This window comes from Colletotrichum acutatum, assembly GCF_030867785.1.
Source record: "Colletotrichum acutatum strain CBS 112980 chromosome Unknown BDZ83scaffold_94, whole genome shotgun sequence".
NCBI classification, from domain to species: Eukaryota; Fungi; Ascomycota; class Sordariomycetes; order Glomerellales; family Glomerellaceae; genus Colletotrichum; species Colletotrichum acutatum.
The window spans coordinates 27,675-54,825 of record NW_026849088.1 but is presented as its reverse complement, the minus strand read 5'-3'; the positions used below and the strand labels follow the sequence as shown (position 1 = coordinate 54,825).

Here is a 27,151-nt window from a genome sequence, read left to right as displayed (position 1 = left end):
CGAAATATTTACTGAGTAGTATCCTCACATTCTATTCATATCGCCGGGGGGTGGGGGGTGGTGGGGGGACGCTCTTACAAGGTCTCAACAAACTGAGCTCGTCGCAATTTCTGCCATGATATTTCGGTTTCTGCTCCAAGGAGAGAAAATGCCTCCACAAATCCATTTCTCCTTGGAGCAGAAAATAGTTCCTAGAATGCGCGCCCCGTCTTGGAGTACTATGGGGTGGGGATCCGACAGGAACGATTTGGGTATCGGAAACCTGCTCGAATCACCACTTACATTTTCCAAGCGCAAGTTTGCGTCGCTCAGCCCAGCCTCAAACGCGACTGCCTTCAAAGACATCCCCTTGGACGTCTCCCGGCCTCTGCTTCTCCGACTGGCGTTATTGTTTGAATACAATGACTACAAAGACATATTCGAAAGACCACTCTTAGAACAACAGCTTAGCCTTGTCCTGTTGTAAGAGATCACAGGCACGGCACCCGCACCAACCGCATCTTCGTATGCGGACTGCCGATTTGTGGGATTCTATTCTCTCGGAAGGCGGTATTGTGATACCCGGAAAGCTCTGCTCGAAGAGGTTGGACTTGCCAGCCACGGCTGGGACCATCAGCCCATTTCTAACTCTAGGCCAGGCCTGGCCTAAGAGCATTTTCCTTTTCCGCCTCCCAACCTCTCGAGTAAGAGACTTGAGAGGCATTTATTGCCCCATTCGACACGCCGAATGTCACGGCCTTGTCTTACACTCGGGGCCCGTGGACTTGATTCCATGATCCTGGCGGCGGCTCTCCCCGAGGCTTTGGCAGAGGTAACGGAGCTTCCGAGGTAAGAAGGTTAATTACTCACACTTCCCCTTTTTGTCTTTCACCTTCTTGCCTCGGAAGCTTGATTCATTCTGCTTTCATTTCCTCCGTTCCCTCGAAGCAATTATTGATCCCCTCGATGGTCAAGATCACCAAGGAGATTTCACTCCGAGGCTGTCTCCCGTCATTGAGTCTCGTTTTGGCGACGGACAGCCAATGGGTATTGAAGCTTCTGGAGTCGGGCTTGTACCCCTCGGTGGCTAGAATCACCACGAGAATCCCATTCCGGATCCCGCTCGCATCCATCGGGCGTGGTTTTGACGACAAACACACGCGAAGGAAGGCCTTTGCGGACCGGGAAGAATGAGGTCGTACTCTCGGTGATCGAAAACCCTATCGAACAGTCAATTGGGCATGGAGCTTCTGGACTCATGCTTACACACAAACACCTCTGTTCTCACTTCACCGCCCCTTCCCAGGAATCAGGGATTTGTCGGATTGGAAGTCCAATTCGACTGTGGGTCGGGGGCAACGCGAGGGCCAATTCGACCTTCAGTTAGACGTCAATTGCCCTTCCAACCTAAGGTTTAAACCTCCCTTTTAAATCATTACGCAGAATCAATCAATAGACAGCAATTGCCCCTTCGTCGCCCACAGAACCGGACGGTTCGAATCAACTATCCTGTGACAGGGATACCAACAATCCCCCTTCATCGAAAAACTTGATTGACTCTCAAAGAGACTTGGAATCATGAAATTGGGCTTGTAGTATGGATGGAATGGTATGGGGGACGTTGCTTGGATTGATGCCTGGTGGTTAGCTACTGGATTGCAGCCTCGGGCCTTTGGAATAGCACTTTGGAAAAGTAGGTACAAGACAACGCATTTCGAAAACAGTATCCTCCTTCTGAACAAAGAATCAAACTCCAAGAATGGTGACGAGACTATTAGTCGCGGAAGATGCCTGTGTTTCGATGTTCATCTCATTCCGCAATGCCATCCTAGGGGCAGCTCGTGGAAGTCAGCTTCATGCCGTGTGTTCATCACCTATCAAATGGAAATGTTCAGGATGCTCTGAGGTCGAATCGAAGTTGAAATTGGGAATATGGTATCAAAACTTTTAAAACACAGCTCTATAGGTACCCGATGCTCTATTTGGCGCATCTGGGATCCGAGTCCGCACCGAAATCCTTGCAGACCTCTCTCCCGAGCGCCTTGAGGTTCTCAACAACCCACAGACGCTGGTTGGAGAAGACAAAGACCTTGCCCGGGGCGAAAGCAAAGTTATTCGACGTCTCGCCCAAGTGAATCTTTCCAAGCAAGGCACCCTCAGGGTTCCAGACGTGGATGCCATCGCCGCAGCCGCCCCAGACGTTACCATCAGTATCAGCGTGAACGCCGTCAGGGAAGCCGTTATCCGCGTACGCAAACACGCGCTTGTTGGCGAGCTTTTTGTTGTCGATAATGTCAAAGGCGTAGATAGTGGCCGGGCCGGACAGGTTGGGGGCGGTGGTGATGGCGCCCGTGTCGGAGACGTACAGCGTCTTTCCGTCAGGAGAGAACTCGACGCCGTTGGGCTGCTGGAAGCCGTCCGCCACGACTTGGACTGTACCCGTGGAGGGCTCGAAGCGGTAGACGTGGGTGGGGAGCACGGATTCAGGCCTGAATTTTTGGAAGAAGCCGTACTGGGGATCAGTGAACCAGAGGTCTCCTGTTACCGGATGTTGACGGACGTCATTGAGCGAGGTAAAGTTGCGGCCGTTGAAGCCGACGATGAGAGGCTCCGACTTGTTGGTGTTGGGGTCTACGGCAAGGAGCTGGGATTTTCTCGTCAGGTCGCCTTGATCGCACCAGACCTGCATGGGCGGCGTGGCAGACTGGTCCGCGCCGGGCGGGTAGTAGGAGCTTCCGCCGTTGGCTTCGGTGAGGCCGTCGAACTGAGTGCTTCTGATGGAGAAGTCATTCAGGTTGAGGACGGTGATGTTGATGTTGTCTGTGGGGTTGTAGTTGGAGGAGATGTACAGAGAGTTGTCTTTCTTGTTGTAGATGCCGCCCTCGTGGAATGCCTGCCAGTCTACTTCTACGATCTTGCGAGCCGTGGCGTTGGGGCCGAGGACGTCTGCGAAGGCCGGCTGGTACGCCAGGAGGGAAATGGCCGGGGTGGGTAGGGTGGCGCCGGCGTTGATGGAGGCGAGGTAGCCGGCGCCTCCTGTCGCCAGGGCGTGGAGGTCGACGTTGATGAGAGACATGCTTGCGGCTTGGGACCCGAGGACTACGACTTGGCTGGAGGGAAGGTAGGAGGAGTTGCCGCCGCTCAGACTGATACCGTCAAAGGAGTGAGAAAAGCCGCAACGGTAAAGGAAGCTTCGGCGGCGGCAGCGGGACGGGAAGCTTCTTTATCGTGCTGCTATTCTGTACCCATTTTGCGTCGGTTCGTCCGCGACAAGCCATTAGGCTTGGCGTCTATTAGTTCATAATATCCCACTTCACTGGAACAGGGACCATGAAGCTATGACGTTTTGAATCACACGTTTGGTACTTAGGGGCCATGGTCTCTTGTCGGAGCTGCCCATGGGACCGTTACTGGTGTTGACTAGCGTCGGCCGGTAGTTGGGTTGACACCGGGCGGATGGTAAGCTGGTCTTGGTAACGGACTACGGACTATGCGGGCAGCGGAGATCATAGTAGAGCCGAACGAGTCGTGGGTACTGGGCAGTAGAGAAGTGTGAAAGGGTAGTGAAATTTGATGAAGCCAAAAATGTCTGCTCTTTGGCTTGGCACTATGGGACCATTCCCCCGCAGAGATGGGCGCATCCTTGGCGACTATCCCTGACTTGCCAGTCCAAAACACCAACGGGATGAAGTCCGGCTTCGGACGTCGTGGCCTCGGTGGATCTCCGCGAGTCGTTGCTCTGGTTCGCGATGCAGCAGTACGACTGTGTATGCACTGCGGACAATTACCGGGAGTTTTCCCTTCTGCCTCTTGGCTCTGGAGTCTGGAGACCCTCCACCAGGGCTCTGGAATGCGCTACTTTTTCCTTCGAGAACCTCTTTGGTGTTCTTTAACTCCGGCGCTCCTAGAATAGAGCCTACGAGAGTCAGAGGTTGATGACGGTGCGGAGACGCCAGAGAACGCCAAAGAGGACTAAGACAGGAACGGCGATCGTCTTTAGGGGCTGGTAGGGCCGATCTTTGAATGATTGCGGAGATCATGTAACTCTAAACCCCACAAACAAGCTTATTGACAGCCACCCCTCGCGCGTACGGCATCGTACGGCATCGGGCTGCATGGTGGTTTTCTCGAAGTGGACGAGACGGGTATGGGTTGATTGCTGATACTGGGGCGCATAGTCTTGGCTGCAAAATATTTCGTTTCGTTCATCCCAAGTCCCCCTGACTAGAGCAAAACTCTGTTCAACTTGACGCACGATAGATGTAGGCTGGGCCACGCCATCGCAACTATGGATGTTGACGGTCATCCACATGGGATGCAAGGCAGCGAAAGATTGGGCGTGTGCGGGCCGGGCAAAGTGGCCATGTACAGTCTGTAGATAGTTGGGTTGTTCGAAATTTGAGCTTGTTTGGTGAGATTCTCGGAGTGTATGAGGTCTTTTTTGGGACGAAAAAGGGCCGAGACAAGAGTGCCGGAGGGAGACCGTTACATGACTCTGCTGACGATGGTGGACCGTTTCGCCGGCCTGTGCTGGGCTTGGCGTGCCAATTTTGCCCAGCCGAGCTGTTGACTCGATCTCCGAGTCCCAGCGGCGATTTGTGTGAGGACTTGATGGCCGACGACGAAATTTCTCTTCGGCCGAGGGCTAGACAACGAGATAAGGACAAGAAAAGTTGTATGCGATACAAACAGGAATGGTAAGCAAAACTTCAGAAAGTCAATCTGGCAGAGACACATTGGCGACTTCTTGGCTCATGGTCGTCAGACCTACGAATACATGTACTCGTTGTGAGGTGCGGCTCTCCCAGTCAAGATTCAGTCGGCAATCGGTTGACTTGGGTCTACCCGTCTCGGCAATGGCTTGATGCACGCCAAGATGATCTTCGGCAGGAATGTCCCTTGACGATTGGATCGATTCTATCAGAACACATGAGCCGGCTTCCCGGGTTTGAGGTATTGTAACCTCGCCACGTGAAGCCAGCCTCACCAGCCACTGGCCAAGCCAACTTCCAGCATCGCTCACAAACGGTGGTTTGCACGTGGGAATCTGCCATCTCATCAATGTCGCATGGGAATCTAATGCTCACTACATCCGTCTCGGAATGTAGGAAAACCATTCACAAACCGCTGATGCGGCAACCTGACTACACCCGAAGACTGCCAATGGAGCTGTACGCATGAAGATCAAACACGGGCAAGAGTAATCTACATTTCGCTGAGGCATCTCTTCCCATTTGAAAAGAATGAAAGAAGTTGGTTGTGGTTTAGCTCGTTGTCACCAAGGTCATCCCAGGCTTTCCAAATTGTGAGGTTATTGACGACATCGACTTCGGGCCGAAGGCCACGGGCTCGGAACAATTTTGGGATATACGGATAATCTTAACTCTAAGCCTCAGTCAAGGCCAAAGAACACCTACTTGGAGTTGAACTACATATGGCAGGCACGATCCATTTCTGTAGTGTTACGATGATTGCCCGTGTTGCCTACCATGTACCCTGACCACTTTTTAGCCCATGAGACTGAAGGAAAATCAATCTGCAACTACCTTTGAATATGTCTACACACAGATCATGGATTAGAAACCGATGGACGGCCAGGTCGCAAGAACAAGCTAAATAGACGTCCTATTCCAGTTGACTACATGGATACTCTTTGATGTTCGGTTGGCCCTCGCCTCACTACCTGATCAACCTGTCGAAGTAGCTCTGCAAAGTCCAATTTGGGCTCACGTCGAAGTGGAAGACACCACCAAGACAGCAACACCTGCCTCTGCATGAAGCACGATTAATAAACACCTCCAGAGATCTCCAGACTTGTCAGGAAAGATCCACAAATGCCAGATAAGCGAGAGATCGGATTGGGGCAGGTGAAGGATGGCGGTGACTGGTGAGGCTTTACGCATATGATCATGCTTCTGACATAGAAAGCACGTGATGTATCGCATAATAGACCAACCAGAAGTGCCTACCAAATTAGTGACTAACATAATGGTAAGGCTACCATTCTGTGCGAGGCCATTCACAGGTGGCTGCCAGCCTCACTCCCGATATTTCATTCAGTCACGTGTGCCCCTGAATAACCTCACCTCCTCGACCCCTCGATGCGTGATTCACCTCAGCACCAACTAACACAATTCAGATCGTTCCTGCCTCATTCTTTCTTCCTCCTTCTTGCCTGAATAGAAAGGATCAGAAAAAGCTAGCCCTACCCACGGAAAATCTCTTGCCCTGCCCACTCACTGCCTTTCGACCGCCCACCTCTTCCACTCAATCCTTTCTCACTCATCCTCACACTCCCACTTTCTTCTGTTTTTCTCACACACACCACACACTTTATTCTTCACCGACAACTTCCACACTCAAAATCACAAGCAAACAACAAAGCAATCCATCACTTCCAACCAACAAATCATCACCAACCAAGAATTCTAATTCCCACTCATCTCAGTCACAATGAAGGTACGTTTGCGATTTATTTCTGCTTCTTCCCATGCCTCGAACCTCAAAAACAATTGCGTCGTTCTGGAAGCTCACAAATATTCCCCTTCCAGTCCTACATTGCCATCACTGCTGTCGGCGCCATCATCGGCGCTGCCGTCAACGGTATGCCCGTTCTGGATAACCAGGCTGCTGTCAACGGCCTTGGTATTCAGATTCCCGCTCAGGCTGGCATCGCTGGCTTGAAGCATAACATCCGCAAGGATATTGGCTTCAACGCTTCCAAGCCCATCATGAGCATCAGCCACGAGGCCTTGGTTGTTCACCAGAATACCACCATGGCCGACTACAAGCAGCCCATCGCTACTGAGGTCAACAAGTGCACCACTTTCCCGATCAGCGAGCCCGCTCTTGGCCTCACTGGCATCATGGAGATGTGCGCTCCCATGAAGACCACTCTCAACATGGACATTGGTACCAAGACCACTCTTGGGCAGGTCAACGCTCCCGTCGTCACCGCTCCTCACATCACCTCGGTTCTCTCTATGGAGATTGCCACGGCTGCTCCTGTCGAGCAGTCTACCACCATGGAGATCCACGAGCGCATCTCCAGCTGGTGCGTCACCGCGACCAGAACCGATGGCTCCAAGCCCTACATCTGCACCGCCGGTCTGGATGATTACCCTCGTCCCACTGGCACTGCCACCTTCATCTACACTCCCTTCTCCGGCCCTACCCCCACTACTCCTTCCTTCTTCCTCACTACCTTCAGCGAGGACCCTGCCATGCCCTCGAGCGCTCCCGACTCCACTCCCTTCGCTGCTCCCACCACTTCGGAGCCCAGCTTCTTCCTCACTACCTTCAGCAAGGATCCCGAGATGGTCGCCGCCGCTTCTACCTCGACTCCTCTTGCCACCTTGTCCACTGAGGCTACCATGATCGGTGCCCCGGTCTTCACTCGTGCTTCCACTGTCGAGCCCGTAATCACTGAGACTCAGACTGTCTTTGTTACGGCCTCGGCTTAGGTCTCATGACACCTTTACACTCATGTGATCTCAACATCTCGAGAAGTTTGGGAAGGAACCTGGATCGGTGGATTCTGGGCATATCTGTGGAGGATTCATTTTCATTCATGGGAACACTTGGGATTCAAAAAGGACTGGGTTTGAGAACAGGCATCAGGGAGGATTTGGGTCCATGGGTCATTCATTCTTTATTGTGATTAAGCTTCGACGAGTATCAGGTTTTCGTTCGTCGTTGGCAGCTACAAGCTGCTCGTTGATATCAGCAGCAAAGGCTGCTTATCTGGTGTGACAAAGAATACACTGGCAATGCAAACAAACCTCTTTCTCCTTCTCTTTGTGAATTTGTGTGACCTGTGATGTCTTTCCGTATGGGCTTTTTCTTTACCTCCCCACCCACACCGCCCGTAAGGGTCCATGGCAACGAATTCCTTGAGGGAAGTCACGATGATCCATCCCTCTGGTGTTTTCTCTTTTCACATTTTTTTGTTTGATGCTTCACTAAACCGCTATTTGGCCGGCCGTGTGTCCAATCGTAGGAAACCTCGTCATTTCTTTAGTTTTCCCTTGGCTTCAATTCCCTCAGTGTTTTCAGAGTTGACGATGTGTTCAAAATTTGCCTCAACAGCTCCGGGTAGTCCCATCCGAGCGCTTCAGCTGCCAGAAGTGTTAAGCTCGCCTGATCATCTCGCCCAGGTCTCCCGGGACCGGTCATGTTCTGGATGAAGTATTCGTTAGAAAATATTCAATGGCATCTTCACTTTTGAGAGACGATCTTACCGGCTTCATGTTTACGTCAAAGAGAGCAAAGTCGGACCCAGGAGTCTCGGAAAAACGTCGCGCATCGATGCGAATGGGAGCCGCGACGCCCAATATCCTCGCTGCTGCCTCACACTCCCTGGCGATCCGTCCATACGTAGGATCCTCTTCCTCCTTTTCTGTGATTACCCTCGAGTTGGCAGTAACCGCCACCACGCCGTTGTAAGGCGCAATCCCATCTTGATGATTGAAACGCGTAACGATGGGCAAGGACCAGTAGTCTTTTCTCTCTCCATTGGGAGGCATCACGGTTACCGTGGCTTCTTCGCCAGAGAGGTATTCTTCCAACATGATGCTCGGTGACTCTTGGAAGAGGACTTTGGTGTGGACGGTGAGATCCTCGAGTGTTTGGCAGACTCGAACGCCGTGGCTTCCCCGTCCTCTAATGGGTTTTGCGACGATCGGAAACGGCAGTTCGAGCTGCTCAATCTTTGTTGCTACCGCTGGGTCGGAATGGATTGTCCAGTAGCGAGGCATCGTAAAGCCACCGATCCGGCGAAGCAAATCATTCACATATTCCTTGTCGTCGTACTTTTCAACAACGAGAGGCCCATGCCCAATGACTTTGAGTGTATCTTGGACACTTCCAAGGGATTTAGAAACCTGGATCGGATGAGATGCGAACAAGATTGTGTTGGCCCAGAGATATGTCGCTCCCTTCTTGACAGCGTCTAAAATCCCCTCTTCGGTATCAGGGAAGCACCACTCGGTATCTTTCTCTGGCGAGGGCGTTGAGACTGGAGTGATCGCCGTAACAGACTTGCTGGCTTGGAGATTAAAGGCGATATCGGCCCCTGAGTCGCGGTATCCTAAGACCTGTAAGTTGAAATCGCGGGCAGATATTGTTTACGAGATACGACTGACCACCAGGCTTCATCGGCTTGCGCACTCCGTTAATGACAGGAGGATCTATGGCTTGGTAGAGCACAGCGACTCTTTTCGGCTCCATGTTATGTGAGTCTATCGATGAGTTCCTGGGTGAGATGACGGCAAACAGCCTACGAGAGTTAACGCCGAAGGTGCGGGGTAAATGGGTCGCAATCCTAGATGGAAGTTTGACTCTCAAGGGCCTGCCAACGGTATTCATTATTCAAAGTGATGGGTCGCTTCTTCCGATGCTGGAGTTGATATGCTGAAGTTTATGTGAAATGGGATTGGGGCTCTTGCCAGTGTTAGATGTTGATGATGTGAAGTTGTGAACGGAGTAGTCCGTCGGACTAGTCCGTCCGTATTATTTCCGGACGGAAATCGGCATTGCCAGTCTGGGCTCTAGCGAGACTACAGACCGCCGTTGAAGATCATCTGATTTGTCACTGGCCAAACATATCCCATAGACTAGGGAAGAGCTCATCGATATCAGGCACGCTTGTCGACACGAACTCTTGAAGCTCGGGTATGTCTACTGGCTGCTCAGAGAATTCTGCGCTCGATGTGGACGTGGCAAGCTTCTCAATTACCTCGGAGTACTGCGCAATGCACAAGTCCCCTACGTCCCAGGCCTTTTGGCGATGAACCTGCAGCGCATTGACGAGGTCGCGTGCCAGCTTCAGCGACATGCTTTGCGCCAGTCCGCTGACGGTATTCTCTGTCTCTAATGCGCAGCGAAGGAGGAACTTGATGGTGGACGTAAATGCAAAGGTGAGAACTGGAAGCCAGTAGTCGCCAAGCTGGGGATCCTTAAGCTCTTGCACCAGAAGCACAATCTCCTCGGCGGAGCGTCGAACTTCAAGATAGCAACGCATGGGGATCGAGGATGTGTGGTCGGCGTTGGCTGCCTTCTCGGCATCGAGTTCCCACTTCCGAAGCAATAGTCTGATGTAGAGATACGCGAGACGTAGGTTCGCTGAACCTGGTATGTCGAGACTCTCGCCCCCGCGGATGATCCTCCGCCTTATGTTGTTGTTGAGCGAATCCTCCCACTGTGTAAGCAAGACTTCCAGATCCCAGGGGCCAGTGGTGGAGGTCTTCTCGAGATCGTAAATGCGCTCCAGGTAACTGTCGAGAAAGCGGGCCAGAGCGACAAATGCCAAGTACACAGACGTTGCTTCGAAGTCGACTGGATTTGGTGCCGAGCCGCATAGCTGCTCTACTGTGGGAAGAGCGACGTCGTGCTGGCCGCTCCTGAGCTGCGGCGGCGTGCCGTACGCCAGACTCGACCTGGGTAAATCGTTAGCCCCAAAGAAGTATTCCTACGCTTTGTGTTTGCACATACCACTTATCATACACAAAGATGGCCCACCAGATTTTCGTTCGCAGGAGCTTCTCGGCTTCTGGAATATCCCAATCGGAAGGGTCTCTGTTCAAGCCAAGCGAGTGAGCTAGAGAGATAGCGGAGCCAAGCTGAAGGCCGTTTCCGATAATCGAAGTCAATGGCCGGCCGGAGATATTGAGAAGGATGGCTAGCAAAGTTGAGATGCCTGGGGACAGGTGCATTTCCGAGTAAAGGGCATCGTTGGCTTGGTTCCAAATGAACCTAGTGTCGGGACGGTGTTGGGTGACGAGTTCGGGGGACTGCGCCCAGTAGGTCATTGTATGCGCATAGAGCGAGGACAATAGGGCTGGCGAGATGTGCCTCCTGTCTTCGGCGAACCGTTTCTCAAATGACTGTCTATCCAACAAGGGGAAACAACGGTTGGGCTTTTCAAAGAAGCTAGAAGCTCAAGTCAGGTCGCGATACGCATCAGTACAAGCTGACTGCGACTTACAGCTGTATAACATCGGGCAGCATTGGCTCAAGAAGTTTCTCAATCATCTGACACTTCAAGAAGGCTGGGTTCCGGTCGTCAGGAAGACCAAGAGGCTGCTTCCTCACCGTGGTAAAGACAACGGGTTTCTTTGAGCCACCTCCATGCTCTTGCCGTGGGCTCGTCACTGATATCTTACCCCGGTTCAAACCAGACGAATCATTAGACAAGTACGTGGACAAGACTTGGGTATCTTCAATGTCTGCTGGTCCCACAATATGTGCCTCATCCTCTCCGCCATCGCCAATGGGTTCCGGGTACCGCTTGTTCTGTGGTGAGAATATGGGAGGATGACCATCTGAGGACTTTGACACACGCTGGTCTGCCTCGGCCAACGGTAGCTGGTTCGTCTGGTCATTGTACTGGAGCTCCGAGGAGAACGTCTGAGCCTGAGGCTGTGGTGGAGGGGACGGCCGGTGGCCCAAGTCCTTTGATCTACTGGCTTGGGCGTTTCTCCAAGCAGACTTCGGCCGCGGCGAAGCTCCACCAGGAGCCGGTGGGAACTCGCATTGTGTTCCGTGAGCTCGGCAAGTCAAGCATGTTCCTCCATTTTTGTCGACATTACACCGGGACTTGCGCTTCCGGCAGGCCAGGCAGGCCGGGCGAAGGTGGGAGCGGTAGGGACGCTCCGAGGGCAAGGAGCCTCTGTCAGCCTCGGGCGACATGTTTCTGGTGTCCAAGGTGTCTCTCTGGCAAGATCGAGGCAAAGGCGCTGCATGATCTGCCGAGTTGGCCGTGGCTATTGATGTTATTCATCCTTATCTCGAGGGGTTCGTCGTGTAAAAGGCCGTTTCCCGCGGTGAACTGGGAGGTTTCCCGAGGAGACGTCCCGCATTATCTAATCGATAAGATACGTGGGCTCCCAATAGGCTCACGGGTACCCGTGCATGTAAAATTCCACGGGTACCCGGCTCCCAATAGGCTCACGGGTACCCGTGCATGTAAAATTCCACGGGTACCCGTGAATATGACTAAGCACGTTCGCTGCACGGGTCTTGAGCCAATCGGGGCCGCGGCTTGGGTTCCAATTACCCTATAATTTACGATTTAACCACAATACACTCTTCGGGCAGATTCTCAGCATACAACGCCTCCTGTTCGGCGTTGTCTCTCTCAACTCGTTTCCAGATGTCGCCCATACCTCTCCTGCTATTTCGAAAAGGGTTTTCTCCCTCCTCAGCGATGACAAGCTCATCAACCCGTTCCTCTTCAGCTCTGTCCCAGTCTAGATAAGCCATCATCTCTTCCTTAAGCCAATCTCTTGACCCCTTGGAGGTGGTGCAGCGTTTGTTCATCTGCTTGTAGTCAAGACACCACTCATAACATTTCTTCCCATAACGCAGCGGAAGTCCCATTGCCCTCCGATACTCCTGGTTTGTTTTGACACTTCCACGAGGCTGGGCGGCATACCAGGCGGTTCTCGCTGCACAGTACCGTCCGTATATTGCCTGAGGTGAATCGTATTTTAGAACCGAGGGCGAACGCGAACGCCGAGACGGTGGTTGCATCTCAGGTGGTGACATCCTGGCATCCACTGCTTCATCTGTAGTCGATTGAGTCAAGGCTATTATGGACTGTACGGCGTTCGACGGAAGGCTTTCCGTGACTTTCCGTGTAGTGGCACAGACTGCACTCGGTGTTGGGGCTAGGCCTGGAGTAGGAATTGGCTCAGGCAACAAATGTGAATATCGCTGAGGGCACGCCTTTGAGGTCATAATATGGCCAACCGCATGACACCTACTACATGTGCTTGGGGCCCGTGACGCGAGTTCAACGATTTCAAAGCTGCTTGGGTCTCGCCTAGTGCTTGAAACCGGAATTCGGGGGTTCTCCGATTGCAACCTGGGCTCGATGCGCTGGCGAGGCTCTAGTAACAGCTGCGGCGCCCCTTCACGCCTCAGGTGCCAATGCGCATGAAAGTGCTCACGTAGCAGAACAAGATTTTGTTCCTGTAAAGCCTTTAATTTGTGTAGACATGGCAAACCGTACACACGAGAGAAGGCCCCCGTACAGACTGAGGAATGGTCTGTGCCATTCTTACTGAGCAGCTTCCGCTGCTCTTCTACTTTCCGGAGGGCTTCATGCGATACCCAGCCAAGTACTGCGCCATATATTGTTCCCGAAAGCTCGACCGGTATTCGTGTCTGTTGCTTGGCTTGATTAGATCTCAGATCCGAGAGCTGATTGAGTAACGCGTGCTTCATCGCTCGCCAAGCCTCGAACAGATCTAACGTGGATCTCTTTAGGTGCGATTTGAGCAGAGCATGGATGCCTTCAACCCGCGAGGTAGCCACGTTGCCAAAGTGCGTGTGCTGATCAACCCAGGCTTTCACTAGCTTCTCCTTGTACGGATGGAGCCAAAAGGACGTAATGTAGCCGACTTCTTCAAGATGGTCCGTAAGATAGCGTTCCTCGAAGTGAGAAACACGCTCCTGAAAGGTCATCTCAGACGGCGAGCTAACAATCAAATGCCAGGACTTGTAGAACTCTCCCCAGTTGTCAGTCGATGACTTCGGCGCTGCAGGGCTACTGGTTGTCTTCGTCTTGACAAGGTCGAACGCAGAGTAGCAATGCTGAAGCACCGCCTTGTTCGCATGCCAGAGGCAAAGCAAAGATGCCGAAGATGGAAAGACAGCGGCTACAGCATTGATGCATGCTAAGCAGCGATCTGTGAGGACAACCGCAGGTAGGCTAGCGTTGCACTGGTCATACAAGGACCTGACCCGCTCCAGAGCCCAGGTATAATCATCTTCCGTTTCGCCACTGAGAAATGCGAACGCGATACAGAAGGACCGCTGACAAGCATCGACGCCAACTATGTCAAGAAGCGGCATACCGTACTTGTTGGTCTTGTAAGTGCAGTCCAGCAACATTACGTCTGGGTAAGCTTGTAGGAGGGCTAGGGAATCTGGATGGGCGAACAAGACAGCTGTAACGCGGCCATCTGGTGCGAATTGCATTCGACTCCAGAAGCCTTCCTCGTCAAGCTGATTGGCAAGTGCGTGGATCGAGGTCTGCCCTCCACGAACATCTCGTTTGATGGCTGCAATATGATTGTAGATATCCTGTTGGGTTGCTACAGAGTTTGTGGTTTGTCGTATGTATGTCCGGATATCTCTGGGCGCGACGCCAGCATTTGATAGGCCGGCTACTTTCGCAAAATCCTCCTCTGTCAGCTTGCGGTGTGTTGGGTGAGCAGACGGATGCTGGCTTGGGGGGTGATTATGAGAAGAAAACCGTTTGTCGGGCCGGTGTCTCAAGCTCCAGGTGCTTTTATCCAAGGATTCCTTGGCAAGCACGGAAAATTGACAGCCCGTTCCTCTGCTCGTAGTTCGTCTTTGGCGCGCTATTGCTTTGCTTGGGGGATGACACGACCGATCGCACGAATACGTAATTGTCCGCCGCCCACTCTTCTCTTTGGTCGATCTCCCAGTCGTGAAGGCGTATCCCCTTGTTGCCGCCCAGTTGTTAATTGCCAATATGAGGTCATCGCGCGATTCATATTCGCTTTCAGGAGGTAGACAGTCGTCTAGGAAATTGAGTGCTGGGTTGTCCGGGGCTAATTCCATCCTTCTCAGAAACGTGTGGCCGAGTTGCCATGCCATGTGCAGAGAAACGTGTAGACTGACGCGAGACGCGTTTGTCAATCTGTGCCGCCCGCTTGCTTAGTCATATTCACGGGTACCCGTGGAATTTTACATGCACGGGTACCCGTGAGCCTATTGGGAGCCGATACGTGATAAAGATGACATAATCCCATATCGATAACGCACCTCGTCGAATCGGGACAGTGGCTTTCCACTGCCTTCAGGCCACTACTCTTTCCTGTGTGTAATTGAGGCATCAACTTCTCATCTGCCACTCCAACAGCCAACCCCATCGCTCATCATGTTCTTCCGCATACACATGCAATAAGTGATTCCGCTTCGTCGTTTTCCTCCAGCGGACAAGCCGCCGGAATCCAGACAAGACACTTTGGAAGCTCGGATCAATGATGGGCCGAGAAGCGACACTGTATCCGAATCAGCAGCTCTGCCACCTACGAAGGCGCTGAGAAGGAGGAGAGCCAGGCTGTGATGGGCCAATTGAGCAGACCGGTGTGCTCTCATGCATCCCCGTGCACTCAGAAACATCTCGATCTCGATGCCCCAGCATATTCTCCTTCATCACGGAATGCGACTAGACTGCGACCTGTGAAATGGTACCAGCGCGGCCTCGAAGTATGCTGTCCACGATGTAACCGCAAAGCTTAGGCAGGATGCAGCCTGCATTACTCCGTACCGAAGTAGGGACTTGATGTCGACGGAAGCGCGGGCGAGAGGTGGTTTCTTCGATGTTGGATACCACTTCCGGGATTTCCTCCTGACCAATGTTCAAAAAGAGTTGAAAGCTACCTTATTCGTCGAATCAATGCGAAGAGCCTCGTCAAATATGTGGCCCAAGGGCACCATGTCTTGGTGGTTGCCGCAGTTGCAAACCTGAGGATGCGGATGGCCTCTTCTACCTGGTTGGTTTTGGACGAGCATCCAGTCAGATGTCTTGCGATTTGGGACACGGTCACTTCGAAGCTATCAAGGCCATCCCTGAAGATGACACCGAGATGGACCATATCCTCGCCGGCATGGTAACCCCTCCTGTCATCTTTCTTCTCTTCACCCTGCACCAGCGTGCCGCCAGGCATCGAGGCATCATTTGAACTGCAGCAACGGCGGGCCACGACTACTTACGCAGTATTGATGCATCACCGAGAGCAAGTTTGGAATCAACGGCTCGAGGTCGAGCCTGCATTGTGTCGCATCCCGAGCATTAGATGTGCAGTATCACCACGGTCACAAAGCGTAGTTGCCGTGATGCCAGGCTAGGATGCGTTTGTGGCACCGCATATTGCCAGTCCACCCTTCTACGATACGCAGGGCATCGACGTCTAGAAGTTTAAGTGAGAGAGAGAGACCGGATGGAGATTGCAGACTGAGCACTTGTCTTTCGGTCGCCAACGTCGTGCAGTGCTCTACTCCCACCGGCACGCCCTTCTAATCATGGAACGAATCCCAGCCCACAGCACGGGCATTGAACTGGCTACTTCTCGAGTCTCGACGCAGTTGTGTCATTCTACTACTCACGGCTGACGAGCCGATGGAGAAACTTCCCTCGGGGGACTTTTGCTCGATACCACTCGTGCCAATGATCCTTTGGCTGCAGTAATACGAGTGACCAGGCCGTCAAAATCCTGGTGTGGGAAGACCTGGTCGGATTTTTGAGAGAATTAGGAATGCATCTCCATGAGGATCTGAAACGCCCACCAGGACTGTACCGTTACATTTGTGATCTTCACCACCGAGGCTCAGCAGCTAGCGCTGAAATCACTGCATACTTCGTACAGGTTGCAGCCTTTACCAATACGCTGGATTCTGATCTCGACGCACGAAATCGAAGTTGGGCCCAATTGAGCAGTCACTCCGCCTTTGGACGCTGGAGGAACGGAGTCGTCTCCAAAATCCCGCTGCTGATCACGATCGTCAAGGAGCAAATCGACTGGGGCAGAATGATATGCGATGCAGCATCTTTAGCAGGTGAGCGAGCAGTCAGAACCATGAGCCGTCTCTATGCGCACATGCTAAAAGACTGGGAGTCAAGGGACGAACGTGATAGCGGCATCAAATAAGGTGTTCATCTCCTGGATATTTTACCTGCCTGCAGGCAGTAGCGACGCATGGCGCATTTGAAATACCTCGAGGGTTGACGCGTCGGCAGCTTGAGGATTTCCATCTCCAGCCGGGTCGCAGCCAGCATAAAGAGGAAATAGGACCGAGGCGAAGCAAGATCGGGGATCGGCCGCGATGGAGTCAATATCCACTCAACGTATCCATAAGCCGACGGATCGCCGTGGGGCCCTGAACAATAGTCCGCATGCTGGAGCTCTTTTTCCTCAGCTTTTCCCGCCATTTCGCAACGACAGGTCGAGCATGAATCCTGCAAAATCAGCTTCGTGGCCACCAAGGAACCCCATGACGCCAGACGAGCGCATGGGTCAGTTGTTCGCTGCTGCGGCACGGCGCTGAAAGCCAGGCTGACGAGAGCTTTCACGCGTGGGCGAGAGCGATACGAGTCATCTGTGCTGTCGCCTTCTGCCGTTCACCAACGAACGCAACCGGGAGTTACCACATTCTTTCCGTCTCCCAGCGAGAATGAGGGAGGATGCAAGGAAACTTCCGCGCTCGGGCAGAATATGCTGAAGAATGAGGGCAACAAGGTGGGAGAGGAAACACCAAAGGCTTGGTGTGTTTGTCTATTTCCAGGCTCGCCAGGATGTGATTAGCTTCTCTTCAATGAGATGATCGGATGGCTGCGGTAACCTTCAAAGTCCCATCAACCACGCGGGGTCTAGACCAATGAAAGGCAGAAATTGGCTTCTGATGCTGTGCCCCCTCCGTCATATTCCAACGTCTCATCGACGCGAATCAGAAACTCGCCTTCCAAACCCCCCGTTGTCCTCGGTGGAGAGAAAAGGGATTCCCAGGAAGCATTTGTCGAAGCATCCAAAGCAATACCATGAAGATGTGGCCAGCAGGCTGCGGCACGGGTCCGATTCGGGCCTAGGAGAGTACAGCTTCCAGGATGGTGGAGAAGCTCAGATTACAATTGTCGCGAGTCGTACCCTGCTGCGACGAATGGGAAGGGAAGCCAGTGCCCGATCGTGACGAGGGCCGCAGCATGACGACAAGGCTACCCCATGTCCATCTCAAACTCTCTTTCCACGATCATTCTAGAACGCGACGTTTCATACGAGCTGAACTAAGAGGCCCCCTTCGTGGCCTTCGTAGCCTTCGTGTGGCTGTTCAACGCCGTTGAGGGGGGGGGGGACTTGAAGGACGCTTGAAGGGGCTGTCTTACCACCATCTCAACGTCTCACTGGTCCAGGTCCCCCTCGTGCTAATCAACCAGGCCAACTTTAGCCAACTTTAGCGTCCGACAATGGGACGCATCGGCAAGTATGAGCCCCGAGAATACGTTCTCCGCATGTTTAGGATGCGGCATGGTGGAAACCATTACCACAAAAGATGCACAAATGGCAAAAAAGGAGGCGCCAATATAACCCTGTTATGCTTGTTGCCGACCACTCACGGCAGATGGCCTTTAATTCTTGGCCATGACCTGATCATGCCGCTGGGGATCTTAATGTTCAACCCCCCGTCCATTATCAGATTCTTCTTTTCTGCCTCCCTCCGGACCCTCCCCCCCTTTCGCCATCACACAATGGGGCACCTGGGGACGTGCCAAGTCGGGAGTTATTAAAGAAAGAGGGGTCCCGCAAACCGCCAAGATAGGGCTGCGGCGGGTTTTGCGATATTAATATTCTTTTTTGACCTCTGGGTTCGTTTCTTTCTCACAGCGAGGGAGAGAAGGGATTCATGATCCTGTCGTGTCTTGGCCGTGGATCGGCTCAGCTTGCCCTCGACGACTCACAATGTCCGGCCTTGTCTTGGCCGCCGAAGGCGAAACTACACACAACGTGACAGCCGAATATCTCGCGGAAGATTCTGGCGGCACGCTAATAGGCATATCCATCGCCTTTGCCGTCCTTACGACCTTTTTTCTCGGCCTGCGACTATTTGCAAAACGGTTTACTGCTGGCGGGTATGGCTTGGACGACTATTTCCTGGCGGCAGCCTACGTGGTGGACTTAGGGATGTGCGCCGTCGGCATCGGTAGGTTTTCTGCCCAGCGCGCAAATGGCGTGGTTTTCGAGGTCCGAACTCTCGACTAACTCTGTATCCGTCAGTCATGGTTAAAGTCGGCGGTGTTGGACGACACGTTGAATTCGTCGAGGAGTTTCACCCAGCCCTCCTGACGGGGTGGGCGAAGTGCATCCTCGCGTTTGAGATCATCTACTTCACCTCCGTTGCGCTGCCCAAGATGGGCATCGTCTGCCTGTACCTGCGCGTTTTCAACTGGAAGGGGGCTATGCGAACCACAGCCTACGTGCTGCTGGCGACTCTGGCCGCGACGAGCTTCTCCTTCATCATCACTGCGTGCTTCCAGTGTCAGCCCATCGAATTCTGGTGGGACCGGACAATTCCTGGCGGAAAGTGTGTCGACGTTCAGGCCTTTTTCCATGCACAGAGCATTCCGGGATTCGTGTTGGACTTTTTCATCATGACTTTGCCGCTCAAGACTATTTGGGACCTGAAGCTGCCGACGCACAAGCGCATTGCGCTCATCGGCATCTTCATGATTGGCAGTTTGTAAGTTTAATTCGTGTTGGGCAGGAGCGGAAGTTGTCCCCGAGACTGACGAGTTCGCAGTGGTATTGTTGCCAGTATCATCAGAGCTGTCATTTTCTTTAGCAACTCTGCCTTTTCGGACCGTACATGTGAGTGATACTTGGTAGTACTCTTGAAGGTGCGCAAGTTGACTAACACTCTGACTAGGGGCATCCGTCGGTCTCGTCGGCTGGAGTATCATCGAAACAGGAACCTACATCATCGCCGCGTGTCTCCCCCACCTGCGACCAATGATCTCACACTACACGCCGCCATGGCTCAAGTCCATGGTCCGCAAGACGATATCACAAGCCAGCAACTCCATGTCCAAAGTGACTAATTCCAAAACCCACACACAACCGCGACGAGGCGATGACGAAGTGGAGCTGACCGCACGATCGAAGAAGCAGACGGTAGACACGGAGAGCGATATGGGCGGGGACGAGGAGCGTGGGTACGCCGGAGGGATACGATCGCCAGCATCAGGCATGACTGTCGAAGTGCGCAAGTCGGATGACTTGGTCGGCGGAGAATGGGCCAGGCAGGGCCAGATCCGAGTGACGACAGAAGTCAAGATGGAGAGAGTGCGAACATCGGCCTTCCTGAAGGGTCCAGACTCGTGAAGCTTTACCATACCAAATGTTTTGATAGTAATGATATCCACTCAAGTTTGAATGTTGACAACCCATGACGTTCATCGCGCCCTCTTCATTACAGATACTTACTACACTTCTTACCTCAACAATCACAGGTACGACTTTGGTCCCTTAGCCTCCGCTGGCCCCAAGAGCTCATCCGCCATCCCGCGTCCCGCTGCCCTTCCGGAAAAGATGCAGCCTCCCAAGAACGTGCCCTCCAAGCTGTTGTATCCGTGAACACCGCCGCCGCCGAAGCCTGCTGCCTCACCAGCCGCATACAAACCAGGGAACTTCTCCCCATCCGCCTTCATGACGTTACTCTCCAGATTTGTCTCAATACCGCCCAGCGTCTTGCGCGTCAACAGGTTCATCCTCACAGCAATCAGCGGCCCATGCTTGGGATCCAGCAACTTGTGCGGCGGCGCGATACGACTCCTCTTATCCGCCCAGTATGTCCGTCCATTATTGATGAGCATGGCCTGCGCGTCCTTGGAGTAGGCGTTATCAAACTGCCCGTCGCGGATCTCAATCGTCTCCTTGATGTCCTCCAGGCTCAGCACCGGCCCGCCGCGCTCGCGCTGCAGCTCGTTCATGCCCTGCACCAGGTCGGCGAGGTTATCTTTCACGACAAAGTCCTTGCCGTACTTTTGGAAATTCTGTACGGGAACGGTGCCCTTTTTGCCGAACACGCGCGTGAGGAGCTGCCACATACTCTTGCCTGTGACGTCCGGGTTCTGCTCCGAGCCCGAGAGCGCGAACTCGCGCGCGATGATGCTCTGGTCGAGGATGAACCAGGTGTAGTCGTACCCCGTGGCGCAGATGTGCTTCAGCGTGCCGAGGGTGTCGGTGCCGGGGAAGAGGAAGGGTGGGAGACGCTTGCCCGTCGCGTCGAGCCACAGCGAGCTCGGCGCCGGGAGGACGCGGATGCCGTGGTTGGGCCAGATTGGGTTCCAGTTTTGCAAGCCTTCAGTGTAGTGCCACATGCGGTCGCGGTTGATGACGTTGGCGCCGACTGTTTCTGCGATACCAATCATGCGGCCGTCGACGTGGGCTGGGACGCCGACGACGAAATTCTCGGGGACTTTGGGGCCCAGACGGTCGATGGGCCATGCTGCCTTTACGGCTTCGACGTTTCCTCCGATGCCGCCGGATGTTGCTGCCACGGCGGAGCCGAATATCTCGAAATCGCCTGCGATATCACGGTTGGACTTGACGCCGCGGGCAGAGTTGTCGGGAGCGAGGACCTTTCCGCGAACGCCAATCGCGCGACCCGTCTCGTCGGTGATGATCTCGTCCACGCGGTGTCGGAAGCGGAACTGCACGACACCATTCTTGGCCGCGCGCCTCACGGGCTCCTCAAACACCCTCACGACCTCCGGCCCCGTACCCCAGGTAACGTGGAACCGCGGCACCGAGTTGCCGTGTCCCTCGGCCATGCCGGCGCCTCTCTCGGCCCAGCCGACGTTGAAGAGGAAGCCCATGCCCCTGGCCTTGACGTACTGCTCCATCTCGTCCGAGGCGAAGTTGACAAAGGCCTCGGCCCACCTCCTCGGCCAGGTATCCTCCTTCTCGCGGTCAAACTGCGCGGAGCCGAACCAGTCCCGCATAGCGAGCTCCCTCGAATCCTTGATGCCCATCCTTCGCTGCTCCGTCGAGTCGACGCAAAAGATGCCGCCAAGTGACCAGAAGGCCTGGCCGCCGAGATTCGCCTCGTTTTCCTGATCGATGATGATGGTCGGCACGCCGCGCTCCGAGAGCTCAAAGGCGGCGACGAGGCCCGCTAGCCCGCCGCCGACGATGATAGCGGGCCGCTCGAGGAGCTCCTTCTTCTTATCTGCGCTCATTGCGGCGAAGGTCGGCCCTGCTGTGGAGGGGGAGCCGTGGGAGGGTTTCGCGGGGCTGCGCAGGAGGATGTGGCGGACGATGAGCTTGAGAAGCCAGGCGGAGGCGCCTAGGCCAGCGAGGGTGGCGAGGGTTTGGGTTGGTGTTTGGGGGAGGGGGAAGATGTCGCGCACGTTTTGCAGTTGAGGCGCCATAGCCCTTTTGGTTTTGAATGTTGAAGAAGAGGAGGATGGGTTGTCTGTCAGCTTTATGAAGAAGTGAATACGGCAGACCAGGTGAAATGGGAAGTCCGGGGTGGGTTGGTCGGGATATCAAGGTGGTATCTTGGCGGGCTGGGCGGACGAATTGCCTGATTCTCCGGTCACTGAAGACTGAAAAGAGGTGTCTCGGCCGAATAGAGCTGTTTTCCAAGAGCTCGCAGATTGGCTTATGGTGTTACGACCTGCTAGAAAGAGGCACGAACGTGGTTGTATGTGGTGGGATGACACTCGTGGTTGCGGGGGGGAAGACGGTTTCTATCTGCCTCTGGGAGCTTGGGTGCTTCACTGCTCTGGTTCGACGGCGTGAATTGAGGCGCAGGGGGGCAAAGTCCGCGGAGGGCCGATCTGCGACGCCGTCTGTTCCGGCGCGTGGGAGCTCAGGGAATGGGGCTTGAGGATCGGAAAGATTATTTGATTGCTTTTCTATGAGATGGAGATGTTTTGTGATATGAAGCACGAGGTGGGAAGATGAGGGATACTCTCAGTGAGGGGGCGAGTGAGAGTGAGAGTGAGAGAGTGAGGTGAAGCATGAGATGAGATTCACAATGAAGCCAACGAAGCTCACTAAGCTGACGACGAGACGCACAGCTGACATGTGAGTTCCAATTGAGTGAGGTGAGCTGCAGCACCATCGCATCCGGCGACACACAGCTGCAACGGGCGAGTTGCAGGGGATTTTGACAGCCCCCGAGTCAGCTAAACAGCTCAGGGTCCCTGACTTCCCCATGCTTCATTTGCTTCCCCGGTGCGGGGTATCATTGTCCGAGTCCATCGGCTTGCAGGACATGCCTCGGCTCACTGAGCTGTCAACCCCGTATTCTCATCACACTATGCCACTCTCGTCAGTCTTCTTAATTCCACATGAGAGCCATGAGTTCATCTCAATAGATTGTATTTGGCCATAGCTTCGATGTCACGCTCATTCCTGGACCTTGACGACAACCTTGCCAAAGTGTCCGCCACTGTACAGGTAATTGTACGCCTTATCCGCCTCCTTGAACTCGAACACACGGTCAACAACCGGCTTGATACCCTTATCCTCGTAAAAGTTAATCATCTCCTCGAATCGCTCCCTCGGACCGTTGATCAGACCCTTGAGCGTCACAGTCTTCTTTAACGCGAGCAAGTTGACATTTGTCCGGTCGTCCACGTCGTCGACTTTACCAGAGAGATATCCGATGCATGCAATCTGCCCGCCGAAGCCAATTGCCTCAAAGGATTGTCGCAGCGTCTTGGCCCCGCCCGTTTCGAGGATGAGGTTGGCGCCCTCGCCGTTGGTGAATTCGTTAACTTTGTCGTCCCAGTTGGGCGTGGTCCGGTAGTTTACGGTGTAATCCGCCCCGAGAGCCTTTGCCTTTTCCAATTTTTCGTCCGAGGAAGACGTGATGATGACTGATCGCGATTATTGTTAGCGGCATTAAACAAAGCCGTGAGCCGTTGGCGCGCCCATCACTTACCCGTGGCCCCTGAAGCCTTTGCAATTTGCAGTCCCGAAATGGCTACACCACCAGTCCCCTGACATACCACAACCTCGCCCTCTCCGCCAGGCTGGCCCAAAGGCCGGAATTGGTTGATTGACATCCAAGCCGTCACAGCAGCAATGGGAAGAGTCGCGGCCTCTTCGTCGCTCAGATACTTGGGCGCTCGAACCAACCCCTCAGCAGAGAAGACGCGGTGCGTCTGCAAGACACCTTCCAACGGAAACCCAAGACCGCTTTTCATATGCACGGGCTTAATCTGGCCCTTGAGATGCGTTTGATTGAAAATCGAAACGACGCGATCGCCAGCCTTCCACCTGCTGACGTCGTCGCCTACAGAGACGACGGAGCCGCACATGTCCGAAGCCGGGACGATGGGCTCCGTCTCGGCCGGGTTGATGGTCTTGTGGTGGTTGTAGAGGCCCATGGCCACCTCCGTGTCTCGGTAGTTGAGAGACACGGCGCTGATCTTGACGAGCACCTCGCCCGGCCCGGGCTGCGGCAGGGGCGCCGTGGAGAGGAAGAGCTTGTCCAGCCCGTCTTGGCGGGTCTGCCAGCGTTGGACTTGCGTGTCGGTGCTCATAATTGCTTGTCGTTGTCTCTGTCCCTTCTATATGGATGTATCCGTGACGTCTCTCGCTTCACTTGGTGCTTCTTCGCTTTTGAGATTTAGACGAGGCGAAAATCAGCCCTTCGAGATTTGAAGGTGACGCATGCATTAGAAATCATTTCCAGATGATCCCCGCAACGGTGGAGCGCGGCGGGGCGTTACCTTCGCCGTGGCACAAGTTTCACAGCCTCGAAGCTCCGGATCGGCCTGGGAGTCCCGGGGCCGAGGATCACTTTCCCGGGCTCTACCAAGTAGCCGACTTGACCAAATTTCCGTGTGGAATAGGTTCGCAAACATCTCTAAGTGATGCGATCACCTTCTGCAGCAGGAAACGTGCATGCCGTTACGCCAAGCGTGCAAACCTGGTCTCTCTCAACATCCGAGCTTACGAACCCCCAAATGCCGTTTTCATGCCACAAAACTACTAATCCTTCTGAATATCACGTCAGGGTGGCACCATCAAGTTATTCATTACTCCTGATTTCAGGCGAATTACTTGTCGTCTTTTCATATCATAGCTTAGAGTAGACACCAATTCGTAAAAGACTTTTCTCCCAATGTAATGAGCGTAGCCAAAGTGCCATAGGATAAATGCACCATTAATGCTGCCTTTGTTAGGCCTTTAATACAGCACCTAGCCGGTCTACGGTCTCTCAAAGCGCCGAATCAGGATGCAGGTTGGGATCGTCGGAGCAGATCACGCACCCCATCTTTCCCTTCAGTCTATCCATGAAATTGCCCTCAGGTATGACTCCTCCATGGTAGATAAGCTGGTGGAAGGTAGACTGGCTCATCAGTGTTGGTATATCACACTTCTTCGCACCAGAACTAGTCAAGTTGCATCCCATAGTCAGCTTTTTGGTTCATTATTCGGTGCTGCGAAGGCCTAAACACAACGTACGCGTAGAAGTTACAACGATCGGACATTGTGAAATACGTCGACATCGTGATCTCCCGCTGCTTCGCTTCTTCGAAGCTCTGAAGCTCCCCTTTATAGTGGCACCATAGGCTGCATTCTCCGGTGTGGTTTGGACCGAGACAGAGGACCAGGTCGCATATGCGTTGCACGACTCCCTGTTCGGAAGCCTGAGTGCCTAATCTGGCCTTGTATTTGAGGTACTTGTCCCAGTCATCCTTTCTAACGAGGGTGTCCTTTGGGTCTGTGGGTGTTGCGCCGTTGGACGAGGCAGGAGATGCCATCGCAGTTGCGGTGAGGCCGAGAGTCAGGAGGTGCAGGATAACCATTTTGAGCATGAAAAATCTGCTCCGAGAATTGTAAAGCAGCTTTTCATCGAAGTGAAACCCTCAATAGTCGGGGTGTAGATTCTTATGTACCTTTCAACGCATCGTGCATGGTTTGGCTGGAGAGTAGACTGACGAACAGTCAACCTTGAGAATCTCACCACATGACCACCTACACCTAGATTCTGAGCGGGACAAACAGAAGAAGCGTTATGGCAGCATGCAGAGAATCATTTCAAAGGAGAGAATCGATTGAGCACTGCCGTGTAACACGGCAGGCGTATCGCTGATATCATTGAGGTTTGTCTGCATTATGGGGCTGACTGAACAGGCCGTCAACTCAAAGACTCTGTGGGGGCACCTCCCTGTAGCCGTGTCAATGAAGGATTCTGGTAGATGGATCTACGAGTATCGGATTCTGTTCGTTTCTTGCTTCTTTCCAATTGTCCTGAACACTGAACAACAACGAACTCCGCAATAAATTCAAACCCATTTATCAGCCATTGCTGCCCGTCAGACGACAGAGGCAATGAAACGGCTAAAAGCAGAGCCCATTCCAGGGCCAGGTTTTATCTTCAGGGATTTGAAAGTACTTTACCATATGTCTCAGGCGTCACCAAGACTGTCCTGGGCCTGTGTAACGTGTACGTAATGCTGGTCTCCCTTGCCGGACTGTGTTACGAACAGCAGCAGTCGTATCAAAGGAATGTTGCAAACTAGTAGTCAAAGCCAGTGCTCACCGCTCAGCCAGCACTTTCGTGCGATTTCCAGGCTGCCTCAGTGAAGTGCGCGCCGCTTCTGCCAAAGCCTCAACTGGTGTCTCTGCCGCCTCTCCCGTCGAATGAGTTTAGGGGCTGCTTTTGTAAGTACACGTTACGGAATAAGGTCCGTCTACGCATGATGCCTGGGTGCCAATCAGGTGCAAGCAAGTACGACTGCGTCCCCGCAGAATGATTGATTCTGAACTCTCTTTCAAAGGCTGGTTCACCCTCCGAGTCGAGAAGTGATTAAGCTTAATAGGGGTCTGGGCTCAGGGGTAACTTGGTAAGCGAGAACGAAGTTCCAGAGCCCAAGTTCACAGCGGAATAGAATGAATAGCAATTTGTATTGAGAGTCATAGAGTTTGGAAAATCGCAGACCTAAGAGAATAGGCCTGGTTCCGTGATGAACTTACATCTAGCAGTCACCGAATTCGAGCCGTAGGTCCGACAGAGTTTGCGCCACTGTTCCAACGTAACGATGCTTGGCGACGACCTCTGCCTGTACGTGTACGTAGACGTTCAAGTATCGTATTTCTCGTCGAATCGTCAAGTCCAGCGGCGGAAAAGTCCGCAGCCCTTGCCTTTGGGGCCCCGGACTTCACTTAATGTGCGAGGACCGCTGTATAAAAGTGGTGGCAGATGCGACTACGTTTCATCTAGGCTATCTTGGCATTCCACTTTCTATTAGAGCCCACCTCCCACCCTCCGCCCCTGAAAAATTGCACCCATACGCTTTCCCGAGCGTTCGGGTTCGGAATCGTACGTACTTTTTGGTGAAGGCAGTGTTAGGCATTAAAGTGAAACTCTAGTCGAAAGTCTTACGATCTCGGACTTTGTCTAATAGGCGAAGTTATTGTTGTGGACTGGACCTAATGGTGAAGATGATGAGGCATTCACCGCGCCGATCATGTTTTCGGCCACGTTGTGCTCCTGGCTTTTGGGGTGGTAGGTACTAATCCTACCAAGTCCGGTGATTCGGCCCAGTATCTCAGTTCTCAACTTTGTAGCCGCTCAGGGGCGGTGATTCTACACTATGGCAATCAGGTAAAGATCTAAG

At 53.4% G+C, this 27,151-nt stretch overlaps 9 protein-coding genes across 9 annotated transcripts; 3 read left to right on the top strand and 6 right to left on the bottom strand.

Annotated features, from left to right (window-relative positions):
- Positions 1-1,910: 1,910 nt before the first annotated feature.
- On the bottom strand, positions 1,911-3,539 carry BDZ83DRAFT_631743 (uncharacterized protein). The gene has a single exon (XM_060508920.1). It carries the CDS (start codon positions 3,053-3,055, stop codon positions 1,958-1,960), a length of 1,098 nt encoding a protein of 365 aa, XP_060361577.1. The 5' UTR covers positions 3,056-3,539; the 3' UTR covers positions 1,911-1,957.
- A 2,727-nt stretch (positions 3,540-6,266) lies between these two features.
- On the top strand, positions 6,267-7,817 carry BDZ83DRAFT_785695 (uncharacterized protein). The gene is made up of 2 exons (XM_060515637.1): positions 6,267-6,438; positions 6,531-7,817. The coding sequence occupies exons 1-2, from the start codon at positions 6,433-6,435 to the stop codon at positions 7,440-7,442; spliced, it is 918 nt and encodes a 305-aa protein (XP_060361576.1). The 5' UTR covers positions 6,267-6,432; the 3' UTR covers positions 7,443-7,817.
- A 178-nt stretch (positions 7,818-7,995) lies between these two features.
- Positions 7,996-9,207, bottom strand: BDZ83DRAFT_755127 (uncharacterized protein; the record flags this gene model as incomplete). The annotated part of the gene is made up of 3 exons (XM_060514572.1): positions 7,996-8,157; positions 8,220-9,067; positions 9,123-9,207. 3 exons carry the CDS (start codon positions 9,205-9,207, stop codon positions 7,996-7,998), a joined length of 1,095 nt encoding a protein of 364 aa, XP_060361575.1.
- A 361-nt stretch (positions 9,208-9,568) lies between these two features.
- BDZ83DRAFT_585076 (fungal-specific transcription factor domain-containing protein) lies at positions 9,569-11,667 on the bottom strand (the record flags this gene model as incomplete). Its single annotated transcript, XM_060505820.1, has 3 exons — positions 9,569-10,415; positions 10,471-10,908; positions 10,964-11,667. The coding sequence occupies 3 exons, from the start codon at positions 11,665-11,667 to the stop codon at positions 9,569-9,571; spliced, it is 1,989 nt and encodes a 662-aa protein (XP_060361574.1).
- A 3,869-nt stretch (positions 11,668-15,536) lies between these two features.
- BDZ83DRAFT_654684 (uncharacterized protein) lies at positions 15,537-16,664 on the top strand (the record flags this gene model as incomplete). The annotated part of the gene is made up of 2 exons (XM_060510738.1): positions 15,537-15,626; positions 16,218-16,664. 2 exons carry the CDS (start codon positions 15,537-15,539, stop codon positions 16,662-16,664), a joined length of 537 nt encoding a protein of 178 aa, XP_060361573.1.
- Positions 16,665-18,467: 1,803 nt separating this feature from the next.
- Positions 18,468-19,886, top strand: BDZ83DRAFT_585072 (uncharacterized protein; the record flags this gene model as incomplete). The annotated part of the gene is made up of 4 exons (XM_060505819.1): positions 18,468-18,708; positions 18,783-19,245; positions 19,306-19,373; positions 19,432-19,886. 4 exons carry the CDS (start codon positions 18,468-18,470, stop codon positions 19,884-19,886), a joined length of 1,227 nt encoding a protein of 408 aa, XP_060361572.1.
- A 122-nt stretch (positions 19,887-20,008) lies between these two features.
- On the bottom strand, positions 20,009-21,937 carry BDZ83DRAFT_755123 (FAD binding domain-containing protein; the record flags this gene model as incomplete). The annotated part of the gene is made up of 1 exon (XM_060514571.1): positions 20,009-21,937. One exon carries the CDS (start codon positions 21,935-21,937, stop codon positions 20,009-20,011), a length of 1,929 nt encoding a protein of 642 aa, XP_060361571.1.
- A 985-nt stretch (positions 21,938-22,922) lies between these two features.
- On the bottom strand, positions 22,923-24,064 carry BDZ83DRAFT_654682 (zinc-binding dehydrogenase; the record flags this gene model as incomplete). The annotated part of the gene is made up of 2 exons (XM_060510737.1): positions 22,923-23,395; positions 23,461-24,064. 2 exons carry the CDS (start codon positions 24,062-24,064, stop codon positions 22,923-22,925), a joined length of 1,077 nt encoding a protein of 358 aa, XP_060361570.1.
- Positions 24,065-24,658: 594 nt separating this feature from the next.
- BDZ83DRAFT_631724 (uncharacterized protein) lies at positions 24,659-25,622 on the bottom strand. Its single transcript, XM_060508919.1, has 2 exons — positions 24,918-25,622; positions 24,659-24,836 (listed from the first exon to the last, which is right to left on the bottom strand). Exon 1 carries the CDS (start codon positions 25,343-25,345, stop codon positions 24,920-24,922), a length of 426 nt encoding a protein of 141 aa, XP_060361569.1. The 5' UTR covers positions 25,346-25,622; the 3' UTR covers positions 24,659-24,836; positions 24,918-24,919.
- Positions 25,623-27,151: the final 1,529 nt, after the last annotated feature.

Coding starts and splice junctions, on each gene's coding strand:
- BDZ83DRAFT_631743 (XM_060508920.1), bottom strand. CDS start 3,055: ATGTCTCTCATCAACGTCGACCTCCACGCCCTGGCGACAGGAGGCGCC.
- BDZ83DRAFT_631724 (XM_060508919.1), bottom strand. CDS start 25,345: ATGCTCAAAATGGTTATCCTGCACCTCCTGACTCTCGGCCTCACCGCA.